Source organism: Canis lupus, chromosome 27 (genome assembly GCF_003254725.2).
Source record: "Canis lupus dingo isolate Sandy chromosome 27, ASM325472v2, whole genome shotgun sequence".
NCBI classification, from domain to species: domain Eukaryota; kingdom Metazoa; phylum Chordata; class Mammalia; order Carnivora; family Canidae; genus Canis; species Canis lupus.
In genome coordinates, this window is record NC_064269.1 from 38,065,289 (window position 1) to 38,082,975 (window position 17,687).

At 44.0% G+C, this 17,687-nt stretch overlaps 1 protein-coding gene across 8 annotated transcripts; it reads right to left on the reverse strand.

Moving 5' to 3' along the window:
• Positions 1 to 208: 208 nt before the first annotated feature.
• PEX5 (peroxisomal biogenesis factor 5) lies at positions 209 to 17,642 on the reverse strand. 8 transcript variants are annotated; one of them, XM_025471987.3, is made up of 16 exons: positions 17,552 to 17,642; positions 16,747 to 16,909; positions 16,377 to 16,412; positions 15,967 to 16,099; positions 15,614 to 15,745; positions 9,815 to 9,920; positions 9,164 to 9,254; positions 8,709 to 8,819; positions 8,370 to 8,462; positions 7,885 to 8,004; positions 3,694 to 3,837; positions 3,416 to 3,486; positions 2,807 to 3,019; positions 2,298 to 2,463; positions 1,810 to 1,967; positions 209 to 1,636 (listed from the first exon to the last, which is right to left on the reverse strand). In XM_025471987.3, the coding sequence occupies exons 2-16, from the start codon at positions 16,891 to 16,893 to the stop codon at positions 1,435 to 1,437; spliced, it is 1,923 nt and encodes a 640-aa protein (XP_025327772.1). In that variant the 5' UTR covers positions 16,894 to 16,909; positions 17,552 to 17,642; the 3' UTR covers positions 209 to 1,434. The 8 variants fall into 8 exon arrangements, with proteins under 8 accessions (XP_025327772.1, XP_025327766.1, XP_025327765.1 ...); XM_025471981.3 differs by lacking the exon at positions 17,552 to 17,642 and adding an exon at positions 17,262 to 17,377 and having other exon boundaries at positions 7,885 to 7,980; XM_025471980.3 differs by lacking the exon at positions 17,552 to 17,642 and adding an exon at positions 17,262 to 17,374.
• Between the last annotated feature and the right edge of the window lie 45 nt (positions 17,643 to 17,687).

Genomic DNA, 17,687 nt, shown 5'->3' on the forward strand with positions numbered 1-17,687 from the left:
TTATTCACAGTAATGGCATATATTAAGTGCTCAATATTACAGGATGGATGGATAAGTAATCAATACACCAATGAGAATTTGAGAGACAGAGAAGAGAAAAACTGTTAAATACCAATCGTCCAAATTGGTATGAGTAATTGGTAGCACCAACCTACCTCCCATACCCACTTCATGTCTGGCAGTAGAACTCACACCCATGTCAGTTCCATTTATTCTTCATACAAACTTTATTCATACAGTTTTATTTTTAAATCATTTACACATATTCATACAAAGAAAAATAAATTTCAGGATGGAACCTTGGGATCATGGTAATTTAAAAAAAAAATCTCTCTGATCATTAGCTACTGAAGACAAGGCAAGAGGCTTAGCGGTCATTTCTGGGGGTTAGTGTATCTCCCCATGCAGGGGACAGTTGAGAAGAATCAAAGCTGCTCCCTCAATCTTCACTTGTAGAGGAGACATGGGGGAAGGGGGTTTTTCAATGCTGTCCCCTAGAAACATTTCAAGAAGTACAAGAGGCATATGGTAACACTGAACTGCTTCTTCACTAGGAATTTGGCAAGACTGTCATTTCTGAACTAACTTTCTAAAAGAGCTAGCTCAATTCCTACTCGCAGGCCTTTCTAAAAGGAGAGCTTGCTGTGCTCACCACACCCTTCAGCTCTCTGCTCTGTTCTCCCACCAAAGGCCCCAAACAGAGCTCTTCATCTGATCCCATGTGGTCCTTTCTAGGTTCATTCCACAAATAAGCCATCCTCTTACCCCCCAAACATTCTCTGTACAAATGCCACCAGCAACTCCTGAGGACCTCTCAGTGATGCTGCCAGCATTACTGAGTGCCAGAGAATCTGAACCACAGCCAGGAGAGGTCTAGGAGCAACAGAACTATGAGCATCCCTATGAAAACTCAGCTCTGCTGAGCCAAAGCAACACTTCAATCAATAGGCCAACTCCTGACACCCCATCCCAGGTACGGTCATCACAGAGGTGCACAGCAGAAGAACCTGCTGCACACAACTGCCCAAGAAAGCTGTACGATTATCAGTTCCCATTAAGTGGGGGAAAGGACAGACATTACAAATGTAGTAGACCCTATCAGAAATGGCAGCTGATGACAAAAGTTACCCTATATCTTTGGGTCCTACCCAAAAAAGCAGCACCAAGAAAGGGCAGGCATGATGAGCAGAGAGATCTGTAGCTGGATGTACAACCCTTGAATTACCAAGGGACTCAGAGACAATACAGCTCAGTTTCCCACAGTCATGTAGGAAGAACACAGACTACCTCCCCCTACGTTGAGGCAGCTCCTGAGAGGCCACACCGCTTGTGGTCATCAGCCCACCCCCTTGGTAGGCCCATTTGGGGAGAGGGAGTCACATCTAGAGCAGGGACCCCTCCAAGCAGACACTCACAAGGCAGCCCGTCCCACTGTCACTGGGGCAGGCCAAACATAGCTAGGAGGGTCGGCAAATCCCGGGCATCAGCTGCTCCATAGGCATCACTCTGGCCTAACATAGACAATGCCAAACGCAGAGTGCTCCAGATATTCTCCGACATGGCGCCCCCTTCTCCCCTAGGGCCCCGGCTTTTCCTTTGCATGTTCAGGGCCTCCAAAAAGTGTTCCACGGCCTCCCTATAGGAAAGAAGAATGAGAGCTGGTGAGCAGAACATTACTGGAGGGAGGCAGGTCAGCTGGCATGGAGAGAAAGCTGGGGCTGGTTAGCCAACTAGAGGATCAGAAAATGAGGAGGCAGGGTCAAAGGCAGGAAGAAAGAGTTCACTCAATTCTTCAATAGATGCTCTCACCGGTGAGCTCCAAGGTTGATGCAGCTGATGCCCAGGTTATAGCGGGACCGTATATAGCCAGGCTGTAGCTCTAGGGCCCGACGGTATGCAGCTACTGCTTCTTCACTCTGGTTTCCGTTGGCCAGGGTGGCCCCTAGCTTATTCCACAGCAAATAGTCCTGGAAGAGGGATGGAGAAGGATTAGAGACAAGAGCAAGGCTCAGATCCAATTCTGCCCATTCCTCCTCATGTCACCATTTTGTTTAGCTAGTCCATGTTACTACCCCTTCCCTTCTCCTCCATAGTTCATTGAGTGACACAGTGTAACTGCTCTTATCTCATGTAGACTCCCGGACGTCCAGATGACCCTGTACTCCCAGCCACCTTTGCCCAATTCTCCCAAGGCAATCAGTATATGGAACAAAAGCTCCCATGATTCTGAAAGTCCCAACAAATGATTCTTCAATAAGATGCAGTCATGTCTATTCTATTCCTCCCCAGAGGCTCACATTGGGTCGAACACTGAGGGCAGCTGTGAAACAGTCTACTGCCTTGTCATACTCCCCACTCAGGTTGAAAAGGACTCCCAAGCCACACTGCACATCAGGGTCAATGGATGTAGGGTCTAGGCGCACAGCAGCCAGGAAGAGCTCTTTCACTTCAAGAAATAGGGAGCTGGATAAGTAGGGAAAAAAAAAAAAAAAAAAACACAAAAAAAGGTGGATGGATGTGTCTATATTCCTACCCTTCCAAAATAATTCCTTAGTCACTCATATCCCCAAGATTCATCAATCAATCAATCAATCATCCTCCTACTCTCAAATTCTACTTTAGAAACATTTTTTTGCTTCATTCCAGCATGGCACCGTAGAATGCAGACCTCCTTCAAGTATTTCCTGGGTTTCCCATCCCACTCTTAGACCCGTGACTCTCGATTCATTCAAGCTTCCAAAATCAAGGCCCCTCCTCCCACTGGGACTCAGGTTACCATCTGTCATCCCAGGAATCCTTCACTCACTCTGACAACAGAGACCCAAGGATGCGCTTGCTGGGGCCCTGTCCTGGCCCCCCAGCCCCTTCTTCACCACGCACGACCAGATGGGCATAGGCCGGTGTGTAGCGCAGCCAGTCTCGCAGGGTTTCGCAGGCCTGTCGCTGCAGGGACTCATTGGTGAAGCTCACAGCCAGTGCCATCAGTGCTGTCCGGTTATCTGGCTTTAGCTCCAGACACCTATTTGGACAGAGGTGGGCAGAGCTGGTATAAACAGTGACACTGGAATGTAGTAACGGAATGCAGAGTCATGATGGCCTCACCTGCCAACTCCCTCAGATTAAGATACAGAGGAATCCTGTACATGATGAGTTATTGAAAAAAAATATATAGATATGAGAAGAGGAATGCTTTAGCAGCCAAGGAACCGGTGAGAGTCCCACATATAAAATTAAAAACTGATGAAAGAATGGAACCAGGTATCTCCAATTCACTCTAAACCTTACATTTTCACCATAAGAAAACACTTGTTAGTGATCAGAAAGAAAACAAGGATATGGATCTGGAATCCTATCATTCTAAAGGCTATTTGTAGAGTTCTAGAACCATCTCATTCCCCCCTCTTAATGTACTCACTTCCGCAGGGCACTGATGGCTAATAGTTCTTGTTCATTCTCTGCCTGGGTGGTACCCAGATACTGCCAAGCCTAGGGAGAAGGTGACAGATTCCATTACTCCTATATTCACCTTTTCGTCCTCCCATCCTCTGGCTTCCCCCACTCACCATCTCATTCTTAATCTCCTCCACCCAAGACCATCACCCAGGCCCTCATCCATCTGTACTACTCTGTGGGGCTTCTTCAAAACTGATGGAAGTAGTCTCTAACATGAAGTCAGAATAATGAGTCACTCACTTCCATGTGCTTAGGATCCTGTTGTACAGCTGCTTCAAAAAGCAGCACAGCATTTGGCAGGTCCCCCTCCTGAAGTCTCCGGAGTCCTTCCTCAAAAGGCTGGGGGTGGTCACGCAGGGGGTTCTCCTCCTCAAACTGGTACCCCTAGAGGGAAAGAAAGCCAAGTGAAAACCTAAGAAAGCCAAGTGAAAACCTGTCTAAGAAAGCCAAATGAAAACCTGTCTAAGAAAGAGCACAAAGCAGCAGGAAGGGAGAGGACAACCAAGACAGAGGTGAAGAAGTTGAGGGCCTCCAAAAAGGTGTCTGAATTAAATGCTGCCAAATTTTCCATCCTAGAAAGGAGATCATCTAAGACTACAATAAAACCATTCAGCATCATGCTCATGCTTCTACCTCCTGTTCAAAGCTAAGCAAGTCTACAAACTCTGATCCATCCTGGGAATAAGTTAATTTTAGGAAGTCCTTAAAGGCCTGTATTTCCACATCCTTGATTCTCACCACTGGACAGAACACATTTCTTACAGGATCCACGTATACTAATGATATAGGCTCTCCTTAGCTATTCAAAGGGCATTTCTTGTTTTCCTGCAACAGTGTGAAAATGAATAATAGAAATGCAATTTGTAGTCAGAGGCCATACCATTCAAATGCCTAGCTCATAGAATTATTGTGTACATTGACTGGATAACACTGTGTGCTCAAACCCTTTGAAAATTTTAGTTGTTCCCTAATTTCATTTTTAAATGTTACTAATATTAATCTGTATCTGAAAGTAAATCAAAGATCCCAAACGCCTAATGGCAGAAAATGCTTCAGAAAGATACTTTTCGTCTAGCTGAGGATTTCTCAGTTAAGGAAAGAATTACAATGCTGCGTGCAAAGCTTCATCTACTGGTATTTCACATTAGACAAAGAGGTAATAAGATAAAATGGGTCACTAGTAAGACTCATGACTTGGTACAAGCAAATAAAATGTTCCTTTTGGGGAGTAAATAGTTACCATCACAGAACAATATACCAGGATGAAAACAAGATGCAAAATACCAGGCAGAACCCATCTAAATGTAGCTAAGGACACATAAGAATGAAACCATACATAATAAAGACCTGAGCAAGGCCTTTTTCACTATTACTGTGGAACTGTTAAAGAACTGGAAACACTTAAATCTTACCAGCTAAGTTCTAAACCATGATAAGTCATCAGACACAAATTATTTGTGACAAACAAAAATAATTACAATGGAAATCTTCTAAGAAGCAAGAAATATTATAGGAAATGGATTAGAAATAAATGTACTAAAAGTATATTCATTGGGATGCCTGGGTGGCTCAGCGGTTGAGCGTCTGCCTTTGGCTCAGGGCATGATCTCAGGGTCCAAGATTAAGTCCCACATCGGTCTCCTGCAGAGAGCCAGCTTCTCCCTCTGCCTGTGTCTCTGCCTCTCTCTCTCTCTCTCTCTCTCTCTCCCTCTCCCTCTCTGTCTCTCATGAATAAATACATAAAATCTTTTTAAAAAGAAAGTACATTTATGTTGAGAACAAGTAATGTTCTTGGGATATCTCTGTACAATATGAAAACTTAGAAGGTAGAAAATGACCTTACACCAGGAATCAGCAAGCCTTTTCTGAAAAGGGCCAGATAATAAATATTTTGTCACAACCAATCAACTCCACTGTTGGGGAGAGAAAGGAGCCACAGACAGGTAAGCGCACAAACATGTCTATCTTCCAATAAAACTTTACTTACAGACACTGAAACTTGAATTTTATGTAATTTGCACATTTCACAAAATACTACTTTTCATTTATTTCAACGATTTAAAAATGTTCAAAAAACTATCCGCTCACAGGCTAGGCAAAAATAGGTGGCAAGCCAGACTTACTTGCAGGCTATAGTTTGCTGACACCACCTCCCCCCCAGACTATCAGTTTCCACAAAATAAATCCCTCCACATTCAACCTCAACTACTGTCTATCATCGATCTGTGTTTTAAGCCACCCTATAGAAAACAGAGATCACTGTCACCTATAACACAATTTCCTAAAAAAATTAATTTCTGCCTCAAATCTATTGAGAGCAGAAAATGAGAATATTCACCCAAGTCTTATATTCAAAAAGCATAAAATATTTTTTATAAAAGAAGTATTATCCTCAAAAGACACTATAACAAATCAACGCCATCAGGTTGCAATCACAAGGGCTCTCTAAGTGCCTTCTCATCCATGTTGTCTAGCCTCCTTGAAGTTTTATCAATTGCTGACCAGAGAGGAATTTTTCACAATTAGAGTATTTGCAGAAATGGGAAAAAAAATATGTTGGAGGAAGCTTCACCAGACCAAAGAACTTGCCCAGAGGAAGCTTCAACAGTCACATGAGCTTATGATTATTGTTGCAACCTAAAAAGTCAAGTCTGAGCCAGTCATTAAGTCTGATTCACTGTCTGGTCTACTTTGAAATCTCACAGGACCACACTGCAAAAAGAGGATCACTATTAAGAGTCTGTCCCATCGGGATCCCTGAGTGGCTCAACAGTTTAGTACCTGCCTTTGGCCCAGGGCGTGATCCTGGAGTCCCACAACGGGCTCCCTGTGTGGAGCCTGTTTCTCTCTCTGCCTTTGTCTCTGCCCCCCACCCTCTCTCTCTGTGTCACTCATGAATAAATAAATAAAATCTTTAAAAATAAAAAAAATAAGTCTGTCCCATCACAGAAACTTCTCCTTTATCCTAAAGGATATAACATCTGCTTGAGATAGACATGTTATCTTGAAAATTTAAGGACCATCCAGTAAAAAATAGTATTTTCAGAGATCCATGAATTTATATGACAATCAGAGTCAGATTCAGATTTAAAAACAAAAAGAGCACTATTGACAAATAATTCAGTAATAGCATAAGCCAGATAAAATCTGAATTTTTCATTATTAGTAACGAAGTATAGCACATTTCTGTGGAACATTAATGCAAATGTTCCTCATCCTAAATCTGCAATATCTCAATGAATTAATGATATCAAATAGGGTTTAAAAATCTAAAAACATTATTTTTAAGTTTTGAATTAAAACTTTATTCAAAAAAATTTTATTCCACCTAACAAGTCATTAACACGAGAGTAAAAAATGCTACTCATACACAACATCAGTACTATATCTATGTTTATCAAAAGCATAGAAATTTTTATCTCAAATTTATAATTTGCCATTTGTAAGTTGATGAAACCTATGCAACTATCAAACTGCTAAAACAAATTAATAAATGTATTATCTTCAGGTATTTCCTTCAGTTCTTCCTCCTCAGAATTCTATAGAAGAAACTCTTATTGTGGCAAAATGTAGTGAAGGGTCCAAGACGGAAGCTGTTTTCTATTACTTAACAGTATAGCTCATAAAAAATCAGACTGCAACTGTAAACAAAATCTTATTTTTCCCTGTACTAAGTTTTTCATTGGCTTTCAAATGCTAGCCTTACTTTTTTTGAAAGATTCTTTTTCTTCTTATTTGAGAGGGAAAGAGTACAAGTGAGAGAGAAAGAGAGAGGGAACACACACATATAAGCAGAGGGAAGGGGGAGTGGAGGGGAGGTCCTGGAGCACTCAGTCCCAGGACCCTGGGATCAAGACCTGAGCCAGAAGGCAGATGCTTAACTGACTGAGCCACCTAGGGGTAAAAATGTTCTCAATCAACCTTCAAAGCAGAGCTCCTTCACTGTGCTCTGAATGCATCATAGGCAAATCTCTGCACAGGTATTATGTCATTGTCTTAGCGTTGACAAGGATGGTCTATTATTATTAATCTTTATGTCCTAAGAATAAAGCATAACTTCAATTACTAAAGAAGAGTATGACAGGGAATGATTCAGACTTCCTTTCACAGGAAGGGGCTCAAGGAAGTAATTATTTGAAAGTAAGTACTTCCCAAATTCAGGATTAGAAAAGAAACAACAAAAAACAAAACAAGGAAAGCCTACAATCTGAGAACCGAGTTTTTTGTTTTTGATTTTTTTTTTAGATGTTATTTATTTATTCATGATAGAGAGAGAGAGAGAGGCAGAGACACAGGCAGAGGGAGAAGCAGGCTCCATTCCGGGAGCCCGACGCGGCACTCGATCCCGGGACTCCAGGATCACGCCCTGGGCCAAAGGCAGGCACTGAACCACTGAGCCACCCAGGGATCCCCTGAGAACCGAGTTCTTACCTTATCGTAGGAAGCAGACGTGAGGTCATCATAGTCAGAAAGCCAGGGGTGAGCCTCAGCATCCCGTTTCGCCATCTCCTCCAACTCTGCCTGCAACTTGTCCCAGAAATCGACATCAGACTGTAAGGAAGGGAAGGCAGGTAGAAAAAGGAGATCCATCATAAGTACCCCACCCTACCTTCAGCACCATTAGGATGGATTCCCTAAGGCAGTAATTCTTAAATTTCAATGCATCCAAGAACCTCTGAAGAGCTTTTTTAAATGCAGATTCCTAGATCCTATCCCCAGAGTCTAATTCCACAGTGTGAGGCAATGCCCTGGGATTTGCATTTTTGATAGTTACCCACCCTGCTCCAAGAAGTTCTGACATAGAGGGTCCAGGAACACTATGGCATACAATGTTCATCATCTGTGATGTTAAAACACCAACTCTCCAATGGAATGTGTTCCCTTGAAGTGTCTGCTCCTATGCTATCTGCTCTCACCTCTATAGCTGACTTGGCTCGTTCAAACTCCATATCAAGGGCAGCTGTGTTTACTGGTCTTGTGAACTGGTCAACCCAGGCCTCTGATGTACCCTGTGACAAAGAAGGATGGTCATACCACCACCAACATTCTACTGACTGAACACCCACTGAACACCAGCAACTTGGACACTTCTGAGAACATTCTCAGGATCTCTTTCCCACCCACTTAAGACCTAGATACTACTAAGACAAGCTGGCAATAAAATCCCTTCCCCATCTGGGACCATTGAACACTGAACCCAAGGCATGGGGCACCAGGCGGCTCTGAAATGGGACTGGAAAGTGACAATGTCCTACCTGCTGCTGAATAAACTCTGCTGCCCACTGTTCTGCCTGAGCTCGGCCCGACCCTGCACCGGACTCCAGGGACACCTGCCCCTCGCCAATCTGCCGCACGAATTTCAGGAACTGGGGCATAGAGACACACATAGGCCACTTGGAAGAGGACTCCCAGGTGTGCACTCTCAACCATGCCCAAAAGAAGCCTGCACTTACCCCTCCCCCTGTCCATCTCTAGCTGTAGACAAGATTTGCTAAAGACCCTGAAAAATGTCAAAAGCAAAAAGAAAGGGATTTCTGACTTTAAAGATTTGAGAAGACACAGAAAAGTGAAAGGGTTAGTATCCAAGGAAATGAGGGGAAAAAATGTTGGAGGGAAGAGACAGGATCCTAAGTCTCTGTTCTCCAGAAGCTAGACTCCTGACTTCCAAGACCACCTCTGCTAAGCAAAGCAGCAGTGCGATGTGGCTCACCTCAGAGTTAGCCAATTTGGGGTCATCCACCTTGGCCACAAAGTCACTGGCTGTGTGCTGCAGATCCTCCTCAGGATGATATTCATCATACCTGGAACATGTGAGGACAAACTAGTTCCACACACTAATCTGCCACCACCTTCCCCATGCTATTCCCTACTCCCAGTCCATGGCAATTACAGTTCTGAGGGGAAGTGGAGGGGAGAAGGGTGGTGACACTATTCTCTTGTTGAGGACCTACAAATTCCAATTTACATTTAAAAAGGACACTTTGGACAGAAGTGGCAAAGTGTACTAGTAGTCGCTAATGTAGCTAGTGCTACATTCTTTTCTCCTTTCCATTCCCAAATACATTTGTAGAGAGAAAGAATACAGTAGCAGCCTCCAAAGTAAAGAGGGAATAGGGTAATGCCTTTTGCACAAAGCAAAGTTACAAACTTCTGGTTAGGATACTTAGGATTCTTGACTTGATTATATTTGAGACATAAATTTCTAGGGGTAATAATACAAGTGGGAACCTTAACATAGAAAATGAGGGGACTGCAAGTGGATTTGAGAATGTGAATGGAGAGTGGTGAGGGAAGCTGGGAAAACTCTCTAGTACTCCTTTCGCAGGGATCCATCCAGGAAGAAGTAGCTGAATGGACTCACCAGCGATCAGTGGCAGCTGTTCCCTCAGGCTCTCCTAGCCACAGCTTCTCCTCTGACTGTTCCAGATATTCCTCCGCCCAGCGGGCAGGGGACACAGACAAAGGATCTACAAGGAGCAGAGGGAGAGAAATCACACAGGGCTAAGTGAGGGATCAGAGAAAAGGAGAGTACTACACATACTCAACTGACCCTCTTACCCAAGCCAAAGCAGATGAGATCCTACTAAATCCCTCAGAGACTCCTGATCAAACCAAAACACTACTGAATTCTCGATATGCAAGCCACTCCCAAGGGGCCTGGGGTGGAAGTTTACGGAGTTAGAAATAAGAGAACAAATGAGGAGACTCAGGAAAGGAGTACAGACCAACCCTTTTGCATGAAGTGCCAGAGTATTCTCAGTAAGAAATTGCAGGCACTTAGGGCCTCGACCTTCCTCCAAGGTCTTACAGGCAACTGTAAGGAGCTAAGGGAGCACAGAAGAGACTCTGCTCCTTAACCAAACCTCTGGTCCGTTCTCCATCGACAGACTTCAGCCTCTCCCAAGAAAACAAGCCTCATATTTCATCTTAATATAACTACCTAGAGAATCTGAGAAGCAGAATGCTGGGCTAGAATTTAAAAATACTTTGGTCCACTCCTCCTATTGGATGCCTGTTCCATTTTTTTTAATTGAGATGTAACATGCAAAGATGAAAGTACATACAGTGTACCAAATGTAAGTATGCTGCTTTATTAACTCCTACACATGAATACACTCAGATCATCACCCAGATCAAGGCACAGAAGGTTTTTTTTTTTTTTTTTTTTAAGGCACAGAAGGTTTATAGCTCTCTCACAGGCTCCCTGAGACTGCCCCTCCCCCAGGAAGAGCCACTAGTCTGACTTGTCACTTCTGATTCATTTTGAGAGCTATGTTTTTTTTGTTTGTTTTTATTTTCATGACAGACACATAGAGACAGAGGCAGAGACACAGACAGAGGGAGAAGCAGGCTCCCTAGAGGGAGCCCAATGTGGGACTCGATCTCAAGACCCCAGGATCATGACCTGAGCCAAAGGCAGAGCCATCGCTGAGCCACCCAGGAGTCCCGAGAGCTATGTTTTTAAGTGTAATTCTAGGAATTGTCTCAGAAGCTCTAGTGACAAGGAGTGCCACTGCAACATTATAATAAACATACGAATGTGATAGATCAAATGAGGGCACTGAACTCTTCTTTCTCAACCCCCAGAACTTTGTCCTGTATTATTCTGGGGCCAGGAAGAAAAACTAAACTAAAACAAAAGCATTACAACATTATTCAAAGAGGCACTAGAAAATGAGTAAATACAGAAAAGGCAAGAGCCTGCAGTATGCTTTCCTTCTGCTCAGCATCCATACCTTTCCACATCAACACTGAAATGGTCATCTTATCTTTGTTCTCAGTTTAAAGATCTGTCATTACTTTTAACACTGAGAAGGCAGATTCATGGCCTCAGTATTACATATGTATTAAACATGTAACAGTATCAAATATGTAACAGAGTTATCTATTCTATTTAACTGAGACTTTGTGTGAACAATTTTAACAAAATAATCTGAACATCTGAAAAAGTAAAGTCAAAACCTGAAAACCAAAAAACAAAAAAGGATCCAGACTCTCAAAATACACCTAATTATAAATAAATATGTTGATGATTTTTATCATACAATCTTTTAATTTCAAGGCCTCTCAACTTTTTTATCCAGATTCCCTCACTAGTTCTTACAGGCAACATTTCTCTTTCCTTTGCCCCAACTAGACTGTTGGCTCAAGAGTCGAGACCTAATAAGGAGATACTTAATACTTAAGTAGACTTTACAATGCCTCCCGGTCCCTTTGTCCTATTCTGTTGAAAACTAGCCACCCTTCCTCCTTACTCTCCACTCACTCCTTACTCTCAACTAGAGGATTTTGCAGAAGCATATTCTGGCCACAAGTGCTCCTCAAATTATAGAGAATACTGTTTATGTGAAGTGCTCCTTTTAAGGACAAGAAGCAATAGAAAAAACAAAAAGCATTTGGGCTTTAAGAAAAACATGAGGCAGGTTAGAAAAAAAGTCCCAGAGACATGAAAAGTCATCCTCAAATAGCCATAATTTGGTATTTGACCATATTAGCCATAAGACTCAGAATCTTCGGGCATTGGGAACCTGCTCCAACAAAGGAGTCAAAATGAAATGACCAAAAGAATTCTATTTGGCCTTCACATTATTTTTTGAGAAATTCTTACAGAAAATCAGATCCACCTGGATATCTGAGATTGAAGGATTTAAGGCCTAGAGAGGGGAAGGGACTATGCCAGGTCATGCAAATTAGTAGAGTTAGAACCAAAAACCTAGATACCAAATATCCAATTCAGAATGTTCACCTTAGTTTCTCATTGAGTGTTCTTCCACCTAGGCACAACTAGCCCAAGCTCCAAAGTCAAAAACTCAGAACTTCCCACCCTTATCCATAAATGTTTCTGAGTTTGCTAAATTCAGAGGCAAATAATGTAGGTTCTAGATCAGCCTACCAGGCACTCAAATCCCAGCCATTACTTATTCATTGTGCAAGGTACTTAGCCTTAAGGTTCCATTTCCTTATCTAAAAATAGATAATAATAACTATCTCATAGGGATTGTTGTAAAGACCAAGTGAGATGATGCATATGTAAAGCACAAGGTAACATATGTTAGCTATTATTATCACCACTCACAGCAAACCCATAATGAAAGCAGAAAACATCACAATGCGACTGTTACTCCTTTTTCTTCCACAGCCTCTTCCACCGCCATGGGGGGGGGGGGGGGGGGGATCTGTCGCACTCATCACCTGCTACTGCTGCCTACCACCTTCCCTGTGAAAGCGCAGGTTTATTTCTCATGATTAGCACAGGAACTCACACACCATGTTAGCTGAGACTGTCTAAATTCAAAACCCCTTAAAGATGTATCCCATCCCCACAGATGAGTCACAAGATGGAGAATTAGTTGGCCCAGAAGATTTAGGGGCAGGGTTGGGGGTGGATTGCACCACGAAATACAGCAGACTCAAAAATTAGCTTCATGTGGTAATGGAATAATTCTGTAAATCGACTGCGGTGGTAATTACACAAATTTATACACGCAATAAAACTGCATAAAACCAAAACAAACACACACAAAGGCATGTAAAACTGGTGCAAGTTAATAAACTCTGTGGATTGTACCAATGGCAATTGCGTGATTTTGATACTGTACACAACTAACAGTTATGCAAAATACTATCACTGGGGAAACCAGAGTGAAAGATACCAGAACTTTCCTCTACATTTTTTGGCAACTTCCAGTAAAACTATGATTTCCAAATAAGACATTAAAACCAGAAAAAAACGAACATCAAGATTTCTTTTAAACTTGAATCTTGGGATGCCTGGCTGGCTCAGCAGTTGAGCGTCTGCCTTCAACTCAGGGCATGATCCTGGGGTCTGGACTGAGTCCCACCCATGACAGTCTCCCTGCGAGGAGCCCGCTTCTCCCTCTGCCTATGTCTCTGCCTCTCTGTCTCTCATGAATAAATAAATAAAATCTTTAAAAAAAAAAATGTCATAAACTTGAGTCTTGAACCTTAACAATAGGGATTTGAAAATAATAAGGATTTAAAGAATACAACCTCCTTTCATCTTGAAGTCTACTTATCCATAAAGCAATACGTAACTTATATCAGCAATATAATATCAGCCACAAATGTTATGAAGATAACAAAAAATGAATTACCAGAAAATTAATTTTCTTTAGCTTTTTCCCAGGTATCAATTCATTTGTTCAATAAATACTGAATGTCCACTACCTACAAAGCAATATACTAGTGAAACTGGCATTTTTATGAAGGCAGACCTCAAATAGCTCAACTTCCCTTTCCAGCTTTCCATCTCCCTGCCTCCATGAAGCAGAAGCAGGCACAGTCCCAAAAGAATGTATAAAACAGAAGAAATCTCCCAAAGAGGACTTAACAAGTCAGGTCCAACACATTTTCCTAAAGTTGTTTTTCACTTACAGGTTAAGGAAGGTTTCACTGGTTGCAAGCAATTCCAGTAATTATAACAAAAATCTCATCAATCGCAATGTTTATAGTAGCAATGACTTTCTTTTCTGAGTTACCAAAAATGACAGATACCCACACATTACAAGAGAAGTCTCTCTAGGATAACAGATAACTTAAGTATGAGGTTTGTATGAAAAGCTTAAGTCTGATGAGGGGGTTTGTTACAACTCAGATTTTCACTTGAGGCAATTCCCGGAAGAAGATTGTCAATGATAGGGTAACAGCTCTAGGTATGGAGTCTAGACTCAGAAAGAGGAGTTTGAATGTTATCTCTGTTACTGAATGACTTTGAACAAAGTATTTAACCTTTCTGTTTCCTCATCTATAAAGTGGAGGAGGAATATATACAAGGTAAGTGTAGTGTAACTGTGTGTAACTGTGTGTAACTGTGAAGACCAAACGAATTGGAGATTATAAAGGGCAAAGTACTATTAATGAAACCAAGAATACCTATTGTTCTACCTTAAACTCCAATGTAAGGGTGGGAAAGGGAGTCATGATTAAAGAGACCAACAGCTTTTATTAAAGATGGATTGTTGTTAGATTTGGGGTTTTTTCCTAAAGACAGAAAGCTCTATTTTTAGAAAATAAAAACGATGGAGGGAGAAAACAATTAGGTGTCATTAATGATCTCAGGAATGAAAAAAAAAAAAAAAAAAGATCTCAGGGATGTTTAAGAACTAGGAAGATGGGAATGCCCTGAGAGTCTAGAATCTTTGTAACTTTCTCCATTTGTATCTCTTATCATTCTGAATTTCTTAAATTGGAAAAAAAAACTAACAAATGCTTCTCCTTGAAAACAATGAGGAAGAGGAAAGCTAAAAAGAATGCCCTTCCCCATGCCTTTAATCAGACAGGCTTGAGGCAGAAGAATCAACCCCAAGGGATATAACGAGCATGGACACTCTCAAAGATGGAGAACTAGGCTGGGACCCTGAAAAACTTAGGGTGCAGGCCTGGCAGAAGAGCACCATGGTTCAGCCCACAGGGTCTGGAATCATTCAAAGCCAGAGTCAAGTCCCAACTCCACCTCTTACAAAACTGTATCACCTTGGGCAAATCACTTCATCTCAAAGCCTCTTTTCTTATTTATATGCTAGGAATAAAAACAGTAACTACCTCAAGAGTTCTGATGAAGATCGAACAGATAATACATTGAAACCAATTAATACAAAGCCTAGAATATGATAAGTACACATTAGCTATTGTTATATTTATTACTGTCATCAGGATATGGTCTTTGCCCTCTAAAACCTTATATGTCAGGCCCTTGAACACAATTCCACTTTCCAAGGCCTCAACTCTGTTTAAGATGACTTAATGCCAGAATCCCACGGGCTGTGCTTAGTATTTCTTCCTGGGCAATACTGCCATCCATCCAATCTGTGGGTCTTCACCACCAAACTACAGTAATAAAGTTCCAGATAACAAAGGGTTCTCTCTCCTATTCTCTCTTTACATAGAGAGACACAAAGAGATACATATACTCTCCAAAATCTCTTACTGAGTTCCAATTCAGTCCCATTTCATGTAAGTTTCAATAACTCCCTATTATCACCTAAGGGAGATCAGGCTCAGTGCCCTAGAGAAATGAATCAAGAGTCCAGGAAAGTCATAGAAGCTGAAGTCAGTCTATATCCTAAGATGAACTGGGGGAACAGAACAGAACTCTGCCCCACTATGAACCACTTTTAGGTTTACCCATGACCATCCTTACCTGTTACTTCAGATATGAATTCTTGGGACCAGTCAGTCTCATTATAATCCTGAGTTACATCCACAGCATCTCCAGCAGCAAGAAACTCCTGGGCCCAGTTCTCAGACAAGGCCAAGTCAGCCACACCAGGAGCTTAAGAGAAAGAAAGAGAACTAAGAAAAAAGAAAAAAAAGAAATGCATATCATTCTATGCATCATGCCTCAGGAATCCTGAGTGCACATGAAAACACTGTGCCCCTTTTGTCTCCTTCTGCAGCTCAGTTCCTCAATGCCAGAAGCATCCAGATATGGAACCCCCTCAGTCTTACTTGCATGGAAAATGGTGATCCCCCCCCACCAGACTCTGGACCCACCTCTCTGGGGTGCCTGGCGGAAGTTTGACTGTTCAATCTCCTGCATCTCTGCCAGGAGGTCATCCATCTTGAAGGTCTGAGGGGCACGGGATACAAGTGGTGCATTCTGGTCCTGGAGAAATTCGGCCACCAACTGCCAGAAGAAAGATGATAAAAGAACTCAGCAAGAGACAGAGCCCGGTGAATGAGGGACTATAACGTCAAACACAAGGAAAGAGAAACCCAGAAACTACAAATTTGGAAATACTCAAATAATACATAAAAAAAAAAAAAAAAAAAACAAGCAGAAGAAATAAGGCAAATCTCACTTGGTCAAGAAGGCCCAAAGGGTGAAATATAGGTGAGCCAGGTTTAAAGTAAAAACACGATGGGCAAAAGAAAAAGGGCACTGAACAGACTGGCACGTTTACCTCATCTTCAGACGCTACTCCCAAAGGCTTAGAGACCTAAGACAGAAAAGAAAGGGAGGCAATAGGGTACAGTGATGAAGTCCACACACACAACCCCGCTCGGCAGAGGTTAAAATGCCTCTAGCGTCTAGAGTGACCTTGGGCAAGTCACAGAACTTCCCTGAGCCCCCGCTTCTTCACCTGTAAAATGACTGCCTTGATCTGTATAAAGATGCACAATGCTTAGCACCGTGTTGAGTGAACACTCACTAGTCGTGATAGCTACTCCTATTTGCGACCCAGCAGAGAAGGCAGTTATCCCAAACTGTCTGTCCATGGGGCCCCTCCATCCGGAGCCACGACCTGAGTTTTCCACCTCGGGAACACTCACCGCCTCAGAGGCCGGGGCTCCTGGGGGCCAAGGGCCAGGCCTCAACCCCTCCTGCCGGAGGGCCTTGTCCTGGGTGAAATGCCCGGCCAGCTTCATCAGCGGGTTGGCACCCCCGCATTCGGCCTCCACCAGCTCCCGCATTGCCATGGTGACCGCCAGCTCACTGATGGGCAGAGAAGGTTTGGAACTGAGGTCCCGCTGCCAGGTCCTCCTCCAACCCACAACTCAGCCCGTATCAGGCCGGGGGAGGCGGGCAGACGTCGGTCCCAGGTTGTGAGCCACTCGCCACCCTCCACCGCTGTGCCTTTTGCTACGGCCCCCACCTCAGCCAGGGATCCGAGACGGGGGCCGGTGCCCTGCTGCCGCCCCCTCAAAGGCCTCGGCTTTCAGCCCGGGCCTCTCGGGCGGCCTCCACGACTGCGGTCTCCGGCGGCCGGGCCGGTCGGCAGCCGCCCCCCACACGGGGGCCTGGACCCCAGGGGGCTGAGGAGCAGGATCCCACAATCGGGCCGTACCGGGGCACTGCGCGCGCGAAGAAGAGTGGTAAGGCCGCCAGCGCGCAAGCCCACGGCCCCCAGGCCCGCCGCCGGCGAGCTCCGCGGGGAGCCATTCCTTCCCCACCACAAGTCACCTGAGCCCCTCCCCCATTCGGCGGGTCGCGGCCCACCCCTCCTGCGCTCCGGACCACCCATTTCCCCCGCCCCAGACGCAGCTCCAGCTCCGCCCCCGGGCCCCGCGAGGACCAGGCCGGGCCGGAGGAAGACCCGGAACGCGTCCCCGCGCCCCCTCGGGACCCGGCGCTCACCGTCGCGCGCCGCGCCGCGCCGCACGACCCGCCGGGGCACCTGGTGCGGGCTGAGGGGGGAGGGGAGGGGAGGGAGGGGCGGGGAGCCAGGGGCGGGGCTCGGGCTTAAAGGGGCCGTGGCGGCCGCGCAGCCTAC

Excerpts from the sequence above, each read along its gene's own strand:
- PEX5 (XM_025471980.3), bottom strand. The coding sequence starts at position 17,356 with ATGGCTCCCCGCGGAGCTCGCCGGCGGCGGGCCTGGGGGCCGTGGGCT. Across the intron at positions 3,838-7,884 it reads CGTCTGCTTCCTACGATAAG|GGGTACCAGTTTGAGGAGGA; the intron begins GTAAGAACTCGG and ends CTTTCCCTCTAG. Across the intron at positions 1,968-2,297 it reads CCCTCAGTGTTCGACCCAAT|GACTATTTGCTGTGGAATAA; the intron begins GTGAGCCTCTGG and ends TCCCTCTTCCAG.